The sequence below is a fragment of the Heterocephalus glaber genome, unplaced genomic scaffold (genome assembly GCF_053883595.1).
Source record: "Heterocephalus glaber isolate CG9 unplaced genomic scaffold, H.glaber_assembly_v1.0 deba00001479, whole genome shotgun sequence".
Taxonomy (NCBI): Eukaryota; Metazoa; Chordata; class Mammalia; order Rodentia; family Bathyergidae; genus Heterocephalus; species Heterocephalus glaber.
The window spans coordinates 9,533,845-9,554,846 of record NW_028258316.1 but is presented as its reverse complement, the minus strand read 5'-3'; the positions used below and the strand labels follow the sequence as shown (position 1 = coordinate 9,554,846).

The window sequence follows — 21,002 nt, the reverse complement described above, 5'->3', positions numbered from 1 at the left end:
ATTATAAACTAAATATATAAATATTGAATTAAGAATTAAAATTATCTCCATTTACCTGATTGCTTAGAATTTCTTTCTTTCCATTGAATATTTTTGCATTTGATCTGGTTTTGTCTCTCTTTTCGGAGTCGTTCTAATCTTTGAGCTTGAAAAGAAATATTATAACTATAAGTTTGTCAATGAAAGTTTACTATAAACAAAGACATAATTAACTACCTTTATATGAATAAAGATGTTTTATATTGCATATGTAGGGGAAAAGTCATAAAATTTTAAAGGTGGCACCCCTGAAAAGCAAATACCAACAAAAACATGAAAATATTCTTGATTTATAATTGAAATTAGAGGATATAAAACATTAATAGAGATCATAAAGATAGTATTAACATGGAAGAGAATAATAAAATGTGAAAACTTCTGTGATTAATATGACATTTCATTATATAAATCATTAATAACGGTCTTAAAGGAATTTTAATGCACAAATGAACTGAAGTGAATATTACATTACAGGAATAAAATTACTGTTATGAATTACTCTACCCGTTTCAAAAATTAAAGATAAATGAACTCAGACTAGACTATTAAAGTTTTAAATATAAAATCCTTTATCTAAAAATCATGAAAATTATAAAATGTCAAAGCTATATAAATTAGCATAGCTTTTCTTCAGTGGGCTGAAACAGTTTATAGGTAGTAAAATAAATGATTTGTATCTTTGTAACATTAGTCAAATCTTAAAAAGAACAATTTTTCTTTTAAAAAATTTTAAGATATGTTGACAGTATTAAAGTAAATTCTTTTGTCACTAGGACAACCAACAATCTCAATTAATTATTAGCATTTAAGTGCTACCTAAAGAAATTTCAATACCATGAGTTACCTAAAAGTATGCATTTGTGATCATGCTGCTACTGGCTGATCCATCTTCAAAAATTGGTAAACTGATCCTATAAATACCATCTGGCACCCCTTAACAACTGCTGCATTAGGGATCACAATGGAAAGGAAAGTCACAACTGATTCCATCTCTTGAAATTGTTTTCTCTTGCTAATCTTTAGCACCCTATTCTGGCACATTACTAATAGAAAATAAAATAAATTTCCTTTTCAACCACTTTGAAAGTGGGAAACCATATACTCTTGCCTTGGCATTGTGGTAGGGAAACAGTGAAGATAATCATGCCAGAAATTTAAACTGTCCTGGCAAAAGCATTCTGACAATGTCACTGTATTCTAACCAAATTCCATTGAAGAAAAATACATTCAATTGCAATTAATAAATGTGAAGGGGACAGCCAAAGTAATATAATCATAAAACTCTCAATTCAGCAGTGTTCTCTTACTGAAATCCATTTGACCTGTCTGTCATATGAGATATCATCTCAATAACTTGCAAGGAAGTCAGTTTCAACTAGAGAACTGAGAATCAATGGTTCTAAATTATATTCAAACCTTCACTCAAATCCTATTTTGATAAAAGTTCCTTTAGATACTGGGAAATTAATTATTTCCATCAGGAGAGCAAATTATTCTTTTTGATGTCATGATGGTGAATGTGGAACCAAAACTTTAATGTGGCTTTCACTGTACATTGTAGCCAGCTCTACCTGCAATAAACCTTTATGTACACTTTACATTTTATCCACAAAAATACATAAATATTTTCAGTGTTGTTATATATCCTGCCATGACCTTTCATCAGAGTTAGCAGATTACTGCTGCTAATTTAGAGATTGTATTTCCTGATGGTCTAAAAAACCAAAAATTATCTCCTAGAATACCCTGTCACATCAGAACTACAATATACATTTTAAATACTATATCTAAGTAAGTCCTCAGTTCATCACATTCCCCTTGAAAGGCTACCAAAAAGTATAAACTGGAAAACAGGCAATGAGTAAGTTTTTTAAAGCTAATAATCAAATATATAAGCCAAAGTTGAGCATTTTTAAACCACAAAGATGAAAGGGTAGTGACCAACTTAATAAGGGTAGTATCAAAAACAGGAAAAAACCCAAACAAACAGGGGCACCTTTTCTAATTTCACACCCAATGTAGGAATTCCTATTAAAAATCAGCCCTCGTGGGCTAAATTAAATCTTTCTTTCCTTAAAAAGTAAAGAAACAAATAAACATTAAAAAGTAAAATCAGCTGTAATCAGTTGTCTCAGCCCCCTCTTCCATTCCCTTACAATTACTGCAGGGATAAGAACTGTCTCGGGCAGCAGCCTACACTCCTCAGCTGGTCATCTCCCTGTGTTAAAGGTTCTTTATTTTGTCAGTCTGAAATCTGCCTCCAGGTAGTGTTACCTACTGGACTGATGTCCCTCTGTAAAGAGTCAGAACAGGTGCACTTCCCTTTCCACAAGAGCCTTTGTACAAAGATAACAGCACCTGTCTTTCCTCCTCACTTTTCCACCTATTTCTCTCCTGTCCACCCCTTTCTAATAACATCACTGCAGAGAACCACTCCAGGGCCAGGGATTTAGCTCAGTAGTTCCGTTACTTGCCTCACAAGCACAAGGACCTGAGTTTGATCTCCAGTACCAAAAAAACCAAAAAACAAAAAACAGAGAACCACTCCACTCACACTTGCAGAGATGGAGATGTTGCTCAGTCTCAGTCTGACACTTGAATGTTCCTATTAATATGCAGAAAGGTCCCCCCATTGAACCTACCCTGACATTACGCATTATCCCATAAGACTGTATACTGATTTAAAGTTCAGAAGACATGACTAGCAGACAATGTTTACCTGTGTTTGAGCGTCTTCTAATACCAAAGTCCCAACTTGAGGTAATATCGACTGACTGGGCATACACATAGCCCTGAGTCTCACCATTGCTTCCCTGAATTTCTGACCCACTGTCTCCAGGCATTGAAGGAGGATGAATCTTCTCTAGGTCAACATCATGATCAATGAGAACCATCTCACACATTCCCGTGTCATCACTGGTCACATGTGACTGTCGAATATGAGCTAGAATGATAGTTGGATTGTCCAAGAAGGCCATCCTTTCTGTGGGCCAATTTCCTTAAAAGGCTATTTTCTCCTCTTCATATTGTTTCACGAACTCACCTACCTAGAAACACGATATACACAGCAATATTTAATAATAAGGTACAAAATGACTGAATCATTTTTCAAACAAATTCAATGTGGTAAAATGCTACCTGGAAAATCAACATTTATCCCTATACCTAGAAGCTTAAAAAGAGTAAGTCAAAGCTGAAAGGAAATCCTATAAGTACTACAGGCTACAGCTCTAGTCAATGAGATCTCCATGGTATCATACAGGAAGGCTTGTTCTCTTGCAAAACAAGTAACAGTAACTCCAGAGTCAGGTTACTCAAAGCACAGAACTACTGTTAAAACAATAAATTCTCCTTCTTTTCTCCCTTCACTCCCTTGCAATCTTCTCATTATTTTATAAGGTTGTGGGGGAATGAGTTGTATTTTCCTCAAATGATGTGCTAAAGTACAAAACTATATCTCATCAGTTTACATTTTCCTTCTTGTCATAGGATTGTGAAGTATTTAAAAGGGCACAATGCTTTCTGAGATACTGGGGATTTTACGAAAGTGTACACCAAAGTAATTTTGCTCAATAAACATATTTCCTTTTTTTTTTTTTTTGGTACCAGTGATCAAACTCTGGACTTTCTGCTTTCAAAGCAGGCGGCAGAATCACTGAGCTAAATCTCCAGCCCTATCCCTTTCTTTTGATTTAAGATAGTGTTGTGCTTTTAAAATAAAACTTAATAATCAAAGTTGCCTTGCTACTGGATTAATTTCTTTTTTTTCTTAAATTATTTTATTGGTACATTTTAGGTATATAATATGTTTACATTTATCATTGGGTGCTTGTACCTGCACATGATGTATCTTGGTTCTTATCTTTTCCCTATTACCTGTGTGCCCTTCACCCCCTCCACCCTTCCCCATTTACACAGACTTCATTTCTTTTTTTCTTTTCTCATAATTTTTCCTTTCCCTTCCCTTTCCCCTCCCACCACCCCTACCCCTTTGGACCTTTTCTTCCTATTTCAAATTATCAATTATTCACTTTAATCATTTTAACCCTTATTTACATTTTCAGTTTCTCACACTAGAGAAATAATTCGGTATTTACACATGTGTGTCCTATTTATTTCACTTAAAGAGTATGGCCTCAATATGCATCCATTTAGCTATAAATGTCTCTAGTTTCTCGTTCTTTATGGCTGAGTAGTACACCATTTTATAAAAAAAAAAACAACAAACCACATCTTTATCCAGTTTCCAGTTGATGGGCCCATGGGCTATTTCCAAGCTTTAGCTATTACAAACTGTGCCGCTATAAACATGGGTGTACATATATCGCTGTGGTATGATTCTTTTAATTCTTTGGGGATGATACCCAGCAGGGGAATAGCTGGGTCAAATGGGACCTCTAGTCCTAGTTCTTTGAGGTATCTCCATACTGATTTCCACACTGGTTGCACCAGTCTGCCCTCCCACCAACAATGGAGAAGGGTTCCTTTCTCCCCACACCCCCACCAGCATTTGTTATTGGTTGATTTCTTGATAGCAGCCATTCTTTCTGGGGTGAGGAGGAATCTCAGTGTTGTTTTCATCTGCATCTCTCGAATGACCAGTGAGCTACAGGATTAATTTCTTATTTTAGAAACCTAATTATAAGAGCTGCTTCCTCGATCCTGTTAAAACAGTAAGGATGTTTATTCTAGGAATAAGATGGTACCTGATCAGTTAAATTGGAATATTCAACAAAGAAAATACTACAGAACAGTGATTAGGAACTAGGCCCTAGAGAGAGCTGGGTTCAATCCTGTCCTTGTCACTTGCTAGCTATTCAGTCTTGGTCAAAATACTTAAATCTTTTTAGCTTCTCTTCATGTTCTTCATATATAAATAGAGGTTCCAGGGATAACAGGATATACAGGTGATAAGACAAATAGTGTTCAAAAGACTAGAGGGCACATGATTAAACAAATATAGGCTGCTATTCATAAGCATGATGATGATAAAAATATCACTAGTTTCAGTTTTGAATTCTTGTTTAAAGTATTCATAAAACCCATCGATATATCATCCTTCTTTGGTAAGTGGGTGGCAGACAAAATAAATCTGTAGTTCCTTTGTGACAGAGGACACTGCAGGTCATCTAGATCACCTACTTCTTTCCCCAAAATCATTCTGAAATAGAAGGAATGTGAAAGCTTGATTGAATATGTTCCTGGGGATAGTCTTGGAAGAGTTTTATTTTTAGAAATACCTGTAACTGCCAGGCATGGTGGTGCTGATGCAGAAGGGCTGCAACTTTAAGCCCAGCCTGGGCAACTTAGTGACTTAGCAATACCCTCTCTCAAAATCAAAAATCAAAAAGGGCTGGGGATATAGCTCACTGTAAAGGACTTAGGCTCAATCTCTGGTACTGCAAAAACAAAACAAAACAACAACAAAAAAGAAAAAACCTATAAATGAGGCTGGGAATGTAGCTCAGTGGGCAGGAGACCTGCCTAACACATGTACAGCTCTGGGTTTCATCCCTGCTATGGGGTTGGGGGAGGGGTGGTCATTTGTTTCTTCTAGAGATGGGACATAAAGGAATATCTAGTTAATAAATCATTACAGGTTAACAGAGGTTTTTTTAAATTTTGGGATAGTAACATGTTATTCTACTATTATTACCTAATGAGTTTTAAGATGTTGAAATTAAAAGGCAGTTTAACTGAGGAGAACCACTAATCAAGTAAATAACACTAATATTTACCTTTTTCCTTTACTGTATATTGACTAGTTATTTTACACAGCAGCTAATTGGAAATGCAAATATGAATAAGGCATCCCTGAATCAAAAAATGTATACCCTCATATTGACCTTTTACATCCTCTAATACTATGAAATTCTTTTAAGTGTCAAGTTTCTGAGCTATTTAATCTCAGAAACATGAATTTATTAGATATATAAATGAAAAAATTACAAAATTAAAAGAGAACATTTAAGTTTTACTTATAAAAATAACTTTTTTATAACCACAAAGAAATGTCTACACTCATAGAATTATTTATAAATAAAGTACTTGTCACAGAATCACAAGCTCATAGATTGGCAGAGCTGCAAACACCCTCAAAGAGCAATCACAAGAAGCCATCTTCCCCCTGAGAAAGAAATGCAACTGGCTGCTGGTAGAGGGGCAGGCACTTCCACCTTCATATTGAATTGTTCTCCCCACACACACACAAGCACAAGGACTTCAATAGGATGCTATACATTTAATGGGTGTTCTGGCACCAAAAAGTCAAAGGGCAAAGTAAAAGTACCCTGAAGAACATCTTTTTCAGCAAAATGAATCAGCTCCATTTCAGTTTATGAAGGAAAGAGGAAAGGGCAAACACCTCTAAAGGCACATACCAACTACCCAACTTAATCCTTATAGAAGAGAGGCTCAAAACACCCAACATCAGCAGATATCTTCTCTATTAAAATACTGGGCTGGGGATGTAGCTCAGTGGTAGATACCCCCTGCCTATCATGTATAACCATCCTGGATTCAATCCTCAACACTCAAAACACATAAACAAAAACAAAAATCATTATGACTTCATACATTTAGGAATCTGTATGAGTCACTCAACAAACATTTAGTCGATATCAGTTCTGATGGAGAATTCCCACAGGACCACCCTGGGAAATGTGCTACTGTACATGTCACTTTTCACCTCCTATTACACGTTCTTGAAGACTAAGTCTATAAGTTCCCCAAGGACAAGGGCCATAACACCACATCCCTCCTGGCAAAAAGAATGGTACACATAACAGGAAGGCAATACATGTTGCTATCCAATTTCCAGTGACTATCCAATTTTGCTGTATAGTCATATATGAGCATGTCAGGTGTAAGTGTGATTATAAAGAAAGGGTTGTCTTTTTACTAATACCAATACAAGAGCTACTCTTCAATATGCTCTTCAAAATGGTCACCTTGGGATACTATCAACTTATTCCAACAACGCTGCTTTTCAGAACCAAAAGAATGTTTTAAAAATCTGCTTAGGAACAGCTAGGCATCATTTCAGGGTATACTTGATTTCTAGGACAAAAACATTCAGAATATACATAAAGGCAACTTATTTTCTCTGTTCAGTTGTACAAAGAGCAAAATGATTTTTAAAAGACTAATACTGGCAGGGATTCAGAAAAATGGGCATTGCTATGGAGGGAGTGAAAATGGGGACTTTTTAGAGAATAAGTTGGTAATATTTACCAAAATGTATAATAGAAACACTAAACAAACCATTTCTAAGATTTGCTCTTAGAAGCTAACTGTGCAAAAATGTTTACTTCAAAACTGTTTGTAATATGTAACAACAATGTGAAAGTAATCTAAATATCCATCACTAGTATATATGCCAAGACACAAACATATAACAGACTACTATGAGCAATTAAAAACACATAGTGGAGGCAGATAAACAGAAGGTGGTATATAGCACAGCACGGAGTATTATTCAGCCCTAAAATCCGTAGGAAATTCTGACATGCTTCAACATGGATAAACCTTACGAAATTATACTAAGTAAAATATGCTAGTAAAAAAGGACATGTATTTGTATGGGGCCCTAGAATAATCAAATTCAGAGATGGAAAGTAGAATGGTGTCCACCAGGGGAATGAGGAGAAAGGAACTGGGAGGTTTTCAACAGCTAAGTTTCAGTCTGGGAAGATGGAAAAGTTCTGGAGATGTATAGTGGTGGCAGCTGTATGTGTGTGTTTCACTTAATGCCATGGAACTGTACATTTTAAAATAGTTAAAATGGTAAACTTTATGGTAGCTGTATTTCCCATAACTTTATTCACCTTTTTTTTTTTGGTACCGGGGATCGAACTTGGGACTTTGCAATTTCAAGGTAAGCAGCAGAAACAGAGCTAAATCCACGGCCCTCTCCGTAACTTTAAATTTTTCAACTGAAAATTATTAAAAGGCCTAGGAAATATTAACCAAAATTAAACAAGTTTTCTTCTTGCTTTAATAAGAGGACCTCTCAACCTATTCATGTATATGATGAATTTCCACAAATGGGGAATCTAATAATCACCCAAACTTATTTAATCGCTAAACATTTTTTTCTCAAGAAACACTAAAATGTTTCAAAGAGCATATCCAGTCTTTTACAGGCTCTGTTCAGGCTTTGAATGCTTGAATGCCTTCCTGGATATAACTAATTCTTTTTTGTTTGTTGTTTGTTTTTTGAGACAGGGTCTCGATATGTAGTTCAAGCTGGCCATGAACTATGTAGCCAAGGCTGGCCTCAAACTCATAGAGCTCCTCCTGAGTACTGGGATTACAGGTGTGCACCACCACACCTGGCTGGATGTAACCAATTCTTGACTCTCCAAGATAGTCCTTTTTATATACCTTTACACTATCAGATAAACAATAGTATTGGGCTCCACAGACCAGCTCCCCTAAGACATCCCACCTTTAAAGCTTCTTCCACTTTTTTTTAAATGCACTGTGGGGACTGCGTCCAGGGCCTTGCATATGCTATATACACTTGCTCTAACACTAAGCTACACCCCCAGCCCCTTTCTTCTACTCTTTAACTCCCAGTTTTTCAAAGCATAAAGGTTTGTGTTTAAAAAATGGAAGCAATAGAAACATCCATGCAGAATGGACAAATAGTAAGAGAGGTCCCCAAATGACAGCTATTTTTAATGTACTGGGTGAATCTCCTTATATTCAACAAATATTTGTCCCTACTACGTGGGAAAGGTAGTTCTAGGTGCAATTTGGATACTATTACCACTTGACAGATTCATTTGTGTTCTTTAATGAGCATGTAACCTATATGTGCTAACTTGGAACACGCCCTTAACATGGGAATAATTGTTAGGTTTTGGTGGATATCAAGCCTAAATACAATTGTTTTGTTTTTGCTTTTGTTTTGGTTTTTTTTTGGTACCAGGGATCGAACTCAGGTCCTTGCGCTTGCAAGGCAAGCGACGGAACCACTGAGCTAAATCCCCGGCGCCTAAATACAATTTTTTGTAATAACTTCAAACGAACACATGCGCGCATACAGAATCCCAAACTACTGGCAATGGCTTGTAGAAAAATAATGAAGTGCCAGGGATTTAGCGCAGTGGTTTCGCCGCCTGCTGTGCAAGCGCAAGGAACTGAGTTCGCTCCCCGGTACAAAAAAATAAGAGTAATAATGAAGTACAATATGGTTAAAACACATGCAAACACACAAAGAAGGGAAAAGCAAAAAGGGGAAGTGATTCAGGATAAATCCACACAAAATCCAATGCCTACCATAAGATCTTGTACATTTACTACAGGTAGAGAACAGAATCTTAGAAGCAAAAAGCAATTATAGGGCTGGGGATTTAGCTCAGTGGATCCACCGCCTGCCCCACAAGCGCAAGGATCTGAGTTTGATCCCTGGTACCAAAAAAAAAGCAATTATAATAGCTAACCTTAACTTACTACAAAACTTAGAATTGTTTTATCCTTTTATATCAGTTAATCCATATAACATTCAAAAAAATCCCACTAAGATAATTACTATTTTTATCCCCATTTACTGATGAAAAAACTGAGCCACAGAAAGGTTAAGAAACTTGCCCAAAGCTAGACAGTGAAAATAGTAGAACTAAGAATCAAATCTAAGAGCTTGAACTAGCTCAGTGGTTCCGGCATCTGAGGTCCCAAGTTTGATCCTCAATACCAAAAAAATCTAAGAGCATGGGATCTTAACTCCTATACCGTTCAGCGTCTCAAAACAAAAAGGAACAAAGAGTTACAATAGTCATAATACAAATGATTTTTTAAAATCCTATTGTGCTTTTTGGGTTCTGAGGCCTGAGAGATATTTCTCCCATAGGTCCTTGTGAAAGACAGAAGACAGCAAATGTGTTCTGTAGCAGATGAGACCCTTAGCTACCCTCTAGTAATGAAACAATGCTTTGTACAACAGTGATTCATACAACAGCAAGAAATAAGCAGTACATACATGTGATGGCTGCTCAAAAAAAATAAGTTACAAAATTTTACAAATGAAAGGAACTTTAGAGATCACCTACTTTTTGACCTGAAACCATAGAAGGTTTAAGTATATCTTTTACTTGTTTGCTTGTATTATAGTGCTGGGGATCAAACTCAGCCTCATGCATGCAAGGCATGCACTCTGCCCCTGAGCTACATCCTCACCCCTCTAAGTATTTTGAAAATCCCCAGTGATTCATGCAACTTAGGTACACGTCCATACCCGAAATATTCCTTCTTCAAATAACCCATCATAAGCAAATGAGCCCTCCACTCCCTAAGAACCTGTCATAGGCATCAATATGATTTTAAATGTTTAAATCCAGCCAGTGGTCAGAAATTCTTCTTCCAGGACTTTTTCAAAATATTCTACATACTCACTACCACTTCCCTCTGCTGAGCAGGCTTCTCATCCCCTCACCTGCAATCTGGGAAAAAATAAGCAACAGCCTGAGGCTTCTCAAAGGTCTGCAAATTCCCCATCAAAATTACTGCTGCCCCATCAATGTGTCATATAAATGCTGGCATGTTAATTGTGTATTTATAAGATTGTTAATGGTTAGTTAATTTACCTCCCACACTATTATTGTACTTGAAATGATTTAACGTCTGCTAAGGGAGTTAACAACATGTAACAGCAGATGCAAGAATTTTTTTTACCTTTCCACAATGTACCCCGACTTCATACTATTAGCATTAGGCAAGTCAAACCTGATTTTTAAGTGTTACAGAAGTACTCACATTTATTTTCCGCAACAAAGAATTATCATAAGTGAGAAAAACAAAAATCTTTTATTATATACAAAGTTTTCTATTTATAAAAAATAGACTCTTTTTATTAAGATCTCACTCAACATTCTTGGATCTAAAGTTCAGAATTCATAGCTCCTGGGATCCGAAAATAATTGAAGTGACCGATAAAATAAAATGCACTTTATTGCTTTTAAATCTTTCTCTACCTCTTTCCAATTTAACTCTAAATTAAACCTTCATTTATTTTTCAGACTAGCAAAAATTGAGAGGTTTTTTCCCCTGTTCTGGGAATTAAAAATCCTTTCCAAGTGAATATGCCTAATTTCACCTCTGTGTGACTATGCCTAATTTACTTAAGCAGCAAACAGTGAAACTATATATGTGGAGAGTTTATTTTTTCCTTTTGCCTTTTTATTTTCACACTTTGACTAAAAGTACTTATTAGATTAAATTAAAACAACAGGAAAGAAATGTTTGTATCTTCTTCTGAATGAGATTCACTCACTTCCAGTCATGGTGATACACACCTATGACACCAGCACCCAAGAGGCTGAAGCAGGAGGACTGTTGTGAATTTGAGGCCAGCCTGGGCTCCATAGTGAGTTCAAGGCCACCCTGAACTACAAAGCGAGACCCTGTCTCAAAAAAAAAGAAGAAGAAAAGAAAAGGGGGGGTAGAGATTCACTCACTAAGCATCATCTGAATGTCAGGTACTAGGAATCCTACAAAAACACATCAACAGTGGCCTCCCCTAACTCAGGCATTATAAGATTCAGCAGAGGAGCCTGTCACACACACAGAACAACATAAAAAGCAACGTTCACACCAACCTGCAAAGAAGACACTACAGTAATGTTTCCCAAGAAACAGGGCAGTCATAGAAAACTTTGGCAAAGAAGGCAGTAGCATGTTAAGGATAGCTAGGCTTTCCTAAGGCAAAAACACAAGGGAAATAGTAATATGACATTTCCTGAGCTCTGACACTAATCACTTTTCACACAACAACGTATTTAATCATCCTAACTCACCCCTCAGAAGTATTAATATTATCCTCCTTTTGTAGATTTTTTTTTAAACTAAGGCTTAAAGCAGTTAAGTAACTTGCTCTAGGGCATATGGTAGATTTCCTTTTAAAGGCCACAGCCTTTGTAACTTCTCCCATCAAGAGGTGGAGTCTATTTCCCCAACTCTTGAATCTGTACTCACATCATGATTTGCTCTGACCAACAGAATGTAGTGACAATAATGCTGTGGAACTTCTGAATCCCCCAAATACAGCTTCATCTGCTCTGGCCTTGGAAAACTTCCAATCATGGGAAGGCATCTGGGATAATAGGCCATGGCGAGAGAGTGGCTCAGCCAAAGCTGCATTCCAGCTGTTCTGCTGAGGCCACCTGATGAGTAACTAAGGCCACATGGGTCCAGCCAGCCCCTCTACCAGTCTACTAGGAGACAAGGTCTCTTCCATCAAATGTTTCTCTTGGTGAAAGGGACCTGATCCTTAATTTTCTTGCCTTGTATCTCTGACAAAATACCTTAGAATCTTAGCACCTGTCAAAGATCCTATTAAAGGAAGCCTGGTACAACATAGTGCCTCTCAAATTTCTCTAAGACACATCTGAGTGCCAGAGAGGAATGATCATAAATCAAGGTATGAGAAGACCTACAGCAGCTACCTACAGCAACATGCCATAAGAACTTTACTTTTAAAATTCATTCAGATTTTGCATTCTACCCAATAATGTATTGCAGCTGTGTTTGTTTCAACAGGAAAAATACCACTAAAATTGATACCCCAGGAAAATGTACAGTATCTGCTGGCACATCCTTGGATAATCCTAATCCATATGAACAGTAAGGGTGCAGTGAGTAACACAGGTGTTGGAATGAAAGATATCTGATTTTATAAAGATTAAGTGGCATTAGCAATGGACAATTGAAAAATCTAAATTTTTTTTTTTGGTACCAGGGATCGAACTCAGAACCTTGCACTTTCGAGGCAGGCGGTGGCACCACTGAACTAAATCCCCGGCCCGAAAATCAAAATTTTTTCAACAGATGTTTCCAATGACAAGTATAAAATACAAAGAACACCAAATCATAAAGTTCTAAGCACAAGTTAGACTAGAATATTATTCAGCTATATAAAACAATTAGTATTGTGAAAATGTTTAGAAATAACATTTATTAGCTAACAATAGCTGTGAAATTTCAGACAACCTAACCACCTACCACCCCTAAAACTCCAAATCTGCCAACATTTCTGGATATTACAAGAAATCTGCCAGTTTGGTGCAATGTAGCCCTAAATTATTTTTCCAATAGGTGTTGTCGCTCTGACATAAAAAGATTTGACTGACACCTGTGAGAAAATACACAATTTTAGGTTTCACTTTAAGGTCTCAGGTACAAATGTTTATAGTTTTACCCAGAGTGAAGAATATGAATAATGGAAAGAAACTAGCTATTTTTTAATGTGAATTTACTGGCTTAGGAGCTTAAACTGTAAATAGCACTCAACTGTCTACCTAATATTCATCCACAGATTTTATTCATTTCACAAGTATTTATAAAGCACTTACTATGTGTCAAGCATTAGAGATACAGTGCTGAACAAAAAAAACACTCAAGCAATGCCTTCACAGAAATAAAATTGCTGTGCAAGACAAAAATTCTAAGACAGCTCCAAAAATTCTTGCCTCTTGGTATCCATCAGACTCCTCTGTTGACCATCTCCTTGAGTGTAAGGGGGGCCTGACTTCTTACAGCCAACAGGCTGAGACAAAGGGATGGGAGACACTCAATTACATAAGACTCTGTCTTGGCCAGTGAAAAGGGAGATTCTAAGCTAGAGATTCTCCTGCAGGCCTTGAAGAAGTAAATAGTCATGTTATGGTAATATACATGGCAAGAGCTGAAGGCAGCCTCTAGAACTGGAAACTTCGGACAACCTAACTACCCACCACCAGCAGCAAGAAAAGGGGGACCGCAGTCATATAGCCACAGAGAAATAAATTCTACCAACAACCTGAGAGAATCTGGAAGTTGTTTCCATAGTTGAACCTCCAAGTGAGACAGAAACCAGCAAACACCTTAATTTCATCTCTTTGAGACTATGAGCAAGGAACTGAGGTGAAGCCTTGACTCCTGACACTCAGGAGCACACAATCACCTACTGGGTTTTCTGTTGTTTTGTTTTTGAGACAAAGTCTGACTATGTAGTCTAATCTAGCCTTGAATGGATAGGTAGTCCAGGCTGGCCTCCAATTTGTAATCCTCCTGCTTTAGCCTCCCAAGCACCAAAACAAATATTGTGTTGTTTTAGGACAATAAATTTGTGGTAACTTGTCATGCAGCAGTAGAAAATGAAAACAAGCCTACAGTCCTTCACATACAACACTTAGAGCTCTTCCAGCCCAGCTTCACTCAGTTGCCCCTTCTCCACTCCGCCTCATGCCACTCCCAGGGCTACCCTGATCATGTTCTGGCCTTCCGTAATGATGCTCCCTTTGTCTCAGATGTGCCCTTCTCCTCTTTATCTTCTAAGTCCAACTTAAGAATCTGTAAACTTTTTCCCAATTTTCAGGATCCAAATTTTTAAAATTACTTTATTTCTGCCTTTTATTATAGTTAGTTGTATAGATATCATTTTTAAGGAACTGCCCACTTCAAATATTTTTATCCAATTCTAGATTCACGAAGTTATTCTATCAAGGTATAAATCTCTCCCCAAATCATCTGCTGAAGACCCAACAGTAACACAGTGGATCTAAAGTAGTAATTCTCAGCTAGAAGTCACTTTTGCTCCCCAGCAAACATCTGGCAATGGCTGGAGATCTTTGACTGTCACAACTTGGAATGGGTATTATTAGCATGCAGTGGACAAATGCCAGGAATGTTGCTCTCCATGGTACAATGTATAAAACAGCACCCATAACAAAGAATTATACCCAAAAAAAGTCAATATCAATAATGCCAAGGTTGAGAAACCCTGAAGAACTTTGTTATTTGAAGCCATTAAATTTTTATTAATTTCCAATTCCCCTTGGAACTGTTTCATTTTTTACTAAGACTAAACCATAGATCGTTGCTACTAAAATCTATACTCAAAATTTCTCAGGTCTAAACAATTTCTAGTACAGTACCTATTTCAACTCCTGGTATCCACTCTTTTTTTTTTTTTGGTTACCAGGAATCAAACTTGGGACCTTGCGCTTGCGCGGCAGGCGCCGGAACCACTGAGCTAAATCCCCGGGCCCTGGTATCCACTCTTAATATCTATTTTCTGAAATTTTATCCTATTCTAAGGAGAGCCAAAGCCCCAACACAGCTATAAAAATGAGTTCCATTTCCTCAAACTTATCCCTTGGTCTGAAAAGCCTGTCTTTACTTGGCAAAGTCCTACATGTTATTCACACGAGATGGGGCGCATTCAGGGTAGTATGGCCGTAGAGTACATGTTATTCAAAATCCAGCTCAATGGTCAATTCTTCCAGGAAATCTTCCTAATCCCATGTTAACTGTTCCCTTTTTTATGTTCTACTGCATTGTCTGTTTTTCTACCAAATAAGTAATCCAGCACACTGCCATGACTGTCTCTGTTTGAACTTACTTATTCACAACAGAATGCCTACAACGTGCCAGGCACGGTTCTAGATGCATAAAAGTATTACAGCAAAGAACAAAGCAAAGTCCTACCCTCATGGGGTTCACATTTTTGAGAGAGGACAGACAAAAAATAGAGAAATTACAAGTGCTACAGGGAAAAGCAGTACAAGGAAAAAGAAATGGTAATGCCACCTCAAGTCACAGGTGTGAATGTAAATAAAACAGTCCAAGATGCCCTCCCTGAGAATGTGGCATCACAGGTGAGAGCAAGCATGTGGCTCTTTGAGGGGGCCTCCCAAGCAGAAGAAGCATGCTTGATCCCCTCACAGAGCACCAAGGAGTCCCACAAGGGGGCAAGTGCTAGAGGAAAGACTTAGAAGAGGGGAAAATTGTTTAGGGCCTTGAAGGCCATTTTAAGGCCTTGGATTTTATTCCAAGTGAAATGCAGAGTTGCTGGAAGATTGTGAAAATAGTGATACAATCTAACTCACATTTAAAAGGATCTCTCTAGCTGCCATGTTAAGGAGTGAAGGAACAAACCGATCACACTGGGTTTTTGTTCTTTTTTTAGTAATATTGTTTATACACTGTTTTTCCCTAAATGCCAATCTCCTTAAGGACACTGATTGTCTCAGTCATCACTATATTGTCAATTTCTAGTAGAATGTGGATGACATCCAATAAGAGCTCAGGATGAAATGAACAGAAAAACAAATGAGTCTCTCTTGTTCCCAAAGAGCCGTGCTATGACTGAAAAAAGAAGTGGGGGCAGGAGCTTATCCATGATGCTGATTCAGAACATGGTCTAATACCTATTTTCCCTCTATTGTCTCCCACTTATCTGACTCTCAAGTTAACCATATCATCAATTAAAAGCAGCAACATATTTTATTGCAAGAACAACTCAGGAAACCTGAATTCAGTTCCCTAACTACCGGACCTTGCCCTTGGACAAGTTACTGCTGTCATTCACAAAACTATGATGTACATTCTATTACTACTCACGTTTCACTAATCAGTAAACTACATAGCTAGTAAGAGGTGGACCCAAGATAAAACGTAGGCTGCCGGGCTCCAGAATCCTGCTTCAAATCTCTGCAACATGCTGCAAATGCATTTTATCATAGTCTTCTTACCCACTCCTCACCCTAGTCTAAGGATGGGCATAAACACTTTTATCTGTTCATCAAACAAGCATAAACTCTCACCACATGCTGGCAGTTACAAGTATAAAGCGCTAAGTTATAATCCCTATCACCAAGAGAAGAGTCAACAGGAGAAAAAAAGACAAGAAATGGTCACAATAAAGAATGAGAGGACTGCTACAGGAGTCTATAACAATATACTATGGAAACACCAGCAAAAATATCTAAATGCAAGTAGGTTACTCAGACAAGGCTTCCCAGAGATAATAAGGCCAAGGTAATGAAGGGGGTCAACTCAGTAACCTTAAGTATAGTGCCGAGGATTTAGCTCAGTGGCAGTGCACCTGCCTCAAGCAGAAGGTCCTGAGTTCGATCCCCAGTACCAAAAAAAAAAAAAATAGTGAAAAATATTTGGCATTGAAATAATCTATAATACTGGTTCCTCAATCAGAAGCACTTAAAGTTTGCTCCAGTTCTGTCTTATGGCCTGTACCACACTATCCAGTAGTTACAGCAGAGGCAAAGAAAAAATCCTTTATAGTGGGAGAAGTCAATGGAATGGGGGAGGTTGAGAAAACGTAGAGTAGGGGAGGTAGTTAAGAGAGACTGAGAGATATCAAGCATCAGATTACTTGGGTTCAAATCTGCATTTAGTCATTCATCAGATGGGGGCCAAGGGAAAGCAACAACTTCTGCGTCTCCATTCCCTCATCTGTACATGAGAATAACTTGGTGCCTGCCTCACAGAATTATTGTAAAGGCTGAATGAATTAAAGTGTTATGTGTTTATAACACCACCTGGCCTGCAGTGCACACTATGCAAATGTTTACTATTATTATGATTGCTATTATTCCCAGACTAAAGTGGATGAATCTTGAAAGATAAAGAAGTTGGAAGGTTGGAAGAGGGGACAAAGATAGCATTCAAGATAGCTAGGCAAGCAAAAAACAGCAGAACACACATTTATTTACTAAACCTATATGGAGATTAGCACTTTCTCTGGCAGCTGTTCCAGAAGAACCAGATAGACAAGACCAAAGACTAGTTATAAAACTGTGACCACAGCCCAGGGAAGAGATGATGAAATATAAAGTAAAGCAGTGAAAGACAGTTGTATAAATTCAAGAAAAATTAAAGAGCCAAAAGGTGGGAAAACTTGGTGACTGAGTGGATATGGAGGGCTGAGAAAGGAAAGGTTTATGGCTTGCATGGTAGTACCAACTAATGAAAGTGTGAATTCAAAGGAAGAACAAGTAAGCAGGTGGAAGGAAGATAAAGTTAGTTTTCAAACACAATGAACTTAAGATGACTAAGGATTACACAGAGATCCAGCAAGACACAAATCTGATAGCTGGGGACAAAGTTCTTAACAAACCGTAGGTGACACCAAAAAGTGGCAAATGAAGCAGTGGATCTGATGACTTGCAGAACCAACCATGTAAAGAAAGAACACCCAAGGAATGGCAACTGTTAAAGTAGGCTGAGAAAAACCCAGAAGCTATTAAAAAAAAAAATTGGGCTGAGATTTAGCTCAGGGGCACCACAAGTGCAAGGTCCTGAGTTCAGTGCCTGTACCTAAATAAATAAAGTCAATCTTTGCCTAAAGTTACAATGCATGTTGTGTAAATTCATGAATTTCTAGGCAATTACTTTCTTCAATGGTTTGGAAACCTCCCCCCATTTCTCAGTAAAAAGCTTCACTACTGGACAATGATATCCCTGAGAAGAAAGTACTGTGAGGCTTCTTCACTTCCTATCACATCTAACATATAAAGTCTGGTACACATATGCCTTAAAGTGAACCTGACTGAAAGAGAACACTGGAAATTTTCCCACCTAGTAAGACAAAAGGCTCATGGAACTCCCTCAGCTAGGGTTGCCTCCAGGCCAGACCAGTGCAATACAGAGCCTGAGGCGAGCAGAAGCAGAAAGGAGGCCAACCATGTGCACTGTTCATGAAAATGTAAAGTGTTGAAGCCACTTTGTTTGACAGTTTCTCAAAATATCTGTAAACATAGGATGACCTACAACCCAGCAATTCCACTGTATATACCCAACAGAACTGAAAACACGTGTTCACATGAAAATTTGTATGTGAATGTTTACAGTAACATTATTCATAACAGTCAAAAGTAGAAATAACCCAAGAGTAAATAAACAGTAATGTGTGAGGTTAGGGACATAGCTCAGTGGTAGAATGCTTACCTAACAGTGATGCGTGTGTGTGTGTGTGTGTGTGTGTGTGTGTGTGTATATATATATATATGAGAATATTATTTGGCAATGGAAAGGAATGAAGCACTGATACATGCTACAACAACATATATGAAACTTCAAAACATTTTGCTAAGGGGCCGGGGATTTAGCTCAGTGGTTCTGGCGCCTGCCCTGCAAGCGCAAGGTCCCAAGTTCGATCCCCGGTACCAAAAGAAAAAAAAAACAAAACATTTTGCTATGTAAAAGAAGCCAGGCCACAAACTGTGCGATTTCATTTATATAAAAGGTTCAAAGTAGACAAACCCATAGAGACAGGAAGTAGATTACTGGTGGCCAGGAGCTGGGGGAGGACTGATAATGGATTCAACATTTCTTTTTGGGGTAACAAAAATGTTTTAAAATGAGATATCATTTTATCAATTATACAAAAGCCATTAAATGGGATAATTCAAAAATTTTAAGTTGTAAATTACATCTCAACTTTTTGAAAAAGCAGAAAGGGGAGAAACACAGGAAAGCTAGAATCCATGCTACGTGTGTTTCTTTCAGTTTAGGTAATCCTAACCCAGGGATATCAACAAAGTACTTAATTTAGCAAAACTAGCATCAGTAATAAAAAATTATTTTAAAATTTGTAATACAAAGAGGGAAGGTGGCGAGGCAAGATGGTGGCAACCAAGAGGAAGCAGCGTGGGCTTGGCGGTTTCATCAAAGAAGCCAAAAAGAAACAAAAAAGATGCCGAGCCTCCAGCTAAGTCATCAGTTGTGCCAGAAGAGATGGAGGAAGCAGAGAAGGACCGTATCCCAGGCCCCGTTTGCAAGGGAACGTGGAAAAATAAGGCACGGATTCTCATCTTTTCTTCCAGAGGAATACATTTCAGAACAAGACATTTAATGCAAGACTTGAGAACACCGATGCCTCATTCTAAAGCAGATACTAAAATGGATCATAAAGATAAATTATTTGTGATTAATGAGGTCTGTGAAATGAAAAAATATAAATGCATCTGTTTTGAAGCTAAGAAAAAACAAGATCTTTACATGTGGCTTTTTAATTCACCTCATGGGCCCTCTACCAAATTTCTTGTTCAAAATATTCATACCCTAGAAGAACTAAAGATGACTGGAAACTGAAAGGTTCTCAGCCATTTTGTCTTTTGACCCTGCTTTTGATGAACTGCCACATTATGCTTTGTTAAAAGAACTCTTAATCCAGATTTTTAGTACACCACGATACCATTCCAAAAGCCAGCCATTTGTGGATAATAGGATATGGTTTCGAAACTTTCAGGTCATAGATGAAGATACTCAACTTGCAGAAATAGTACCTCATTTTGTCTTAAATCTGATAAAGATTTTTCAGGGAAGTTTTGGAGGACCAACTTTATATGAAAATCCTCACTACCAGTCACCAAACATGCATCGGCGTATCATAAGATCCATCACAGCTGCCAAATACAAAGAGAAACAGCAAGTAAAAGATGTGCAGAAACTGAGAAAGAAAGAGCCAAAGACTGTTCTTCCACATGATCCCACTGAAGATGAGGAAAAACCAACAGAAATACAGTGGGTAAAACCAGAGCCAAAAGTCAATTTGAAAGCAAGGAAAAAAAGGATTTACAAGAGGCAAGGAAAACTGAAACAGAAGATGAACAGTGGAAATGCAAAATGAATCAATGGATAACTAAGTTTCCAAATACTGTATATTTATTTTGTATTCAATGTGTAAATACATCTATTATCCTGGAAAAAAAATTTGTAATACAAGTTGGTTACATCAAATAAATACGAAATTCCTCAGAACATAGGAGGCTTCAGCTGGGCACAATGGTACATGCCTATAATCCAGCACTCTGAGAGGCTGAGGCAGAAAGATGGCAAATCTAGAGTCCAGCCTGGGCAAGTCAGCAACTTAGTAAGAATCTGTCCCAAAATAAAAACTTAAAAAGGGCTGGGGATGTAGCTCAATCCCCAGAGGTGGTGGTGGGCGGGGTGTTAATATGGGAGGTTCCAAACATTTTCCCTGAGGAAAAAGAACTGTCAAATATATTAGTGGGAGTAGCCAACTTCATTTCTAGTTGAGGAAGATGAATCCTAAAATTCAGAAATCCCAGCAGACTGTCTAACTTTGCCAAGGCTAATCCTCGCACACTAGAGCAGATTCTCCTCCCAGGGAATAGTCAACATTCTAACCTACAACCCACTGAGGGCCTAAGAAGCCA

The 21,002-nt window shown here is 37.7% G+C and overlaps 1 protein-coding gene and 1 pseudogene across 22 annotated transcripts in view; one reads left to right on the top strand and one right to left on the bottom strand.

Moving 5' to 3' along the window:
• Positions 1-21,002, bottom strand: part of Mapkap1 (MAPK associated protein 1) — a 233,563-nt gene that overhangs the window by 196,696 nt on the left and 15,865 nt on the right. For 21 of the 22 annotated variants that reach the window (XM_021262056.2, XM_004849373.3, XM_087183202.1 and 18 more), the window contains exons 2-3: positions 2,759-3,086; positions 56-145 (exon numbers count right to left, since the gene is read on the bottom strand). In XM_021262056.2, the coding sequence (XP_021117715.1) occupies positions 56-145; positions 2,759-3,017 (349 nt within the window). In that variant the 5' untranslated portion in view covers positions 3,018-3,086. Of the gene's footprint in view, positions 1-55; positions 146-2,758; positions 3,087-21,002 lie in introns of those variants that run through there. The other variant, XM_087183205.1, reaches the window with a different exon arrangement.
• On the top strand, positions 19,446-20,452 carry LOC101711664 (ribosome biogenesis protein BRX1 homolog pseudogene; annotated as a pseudogene).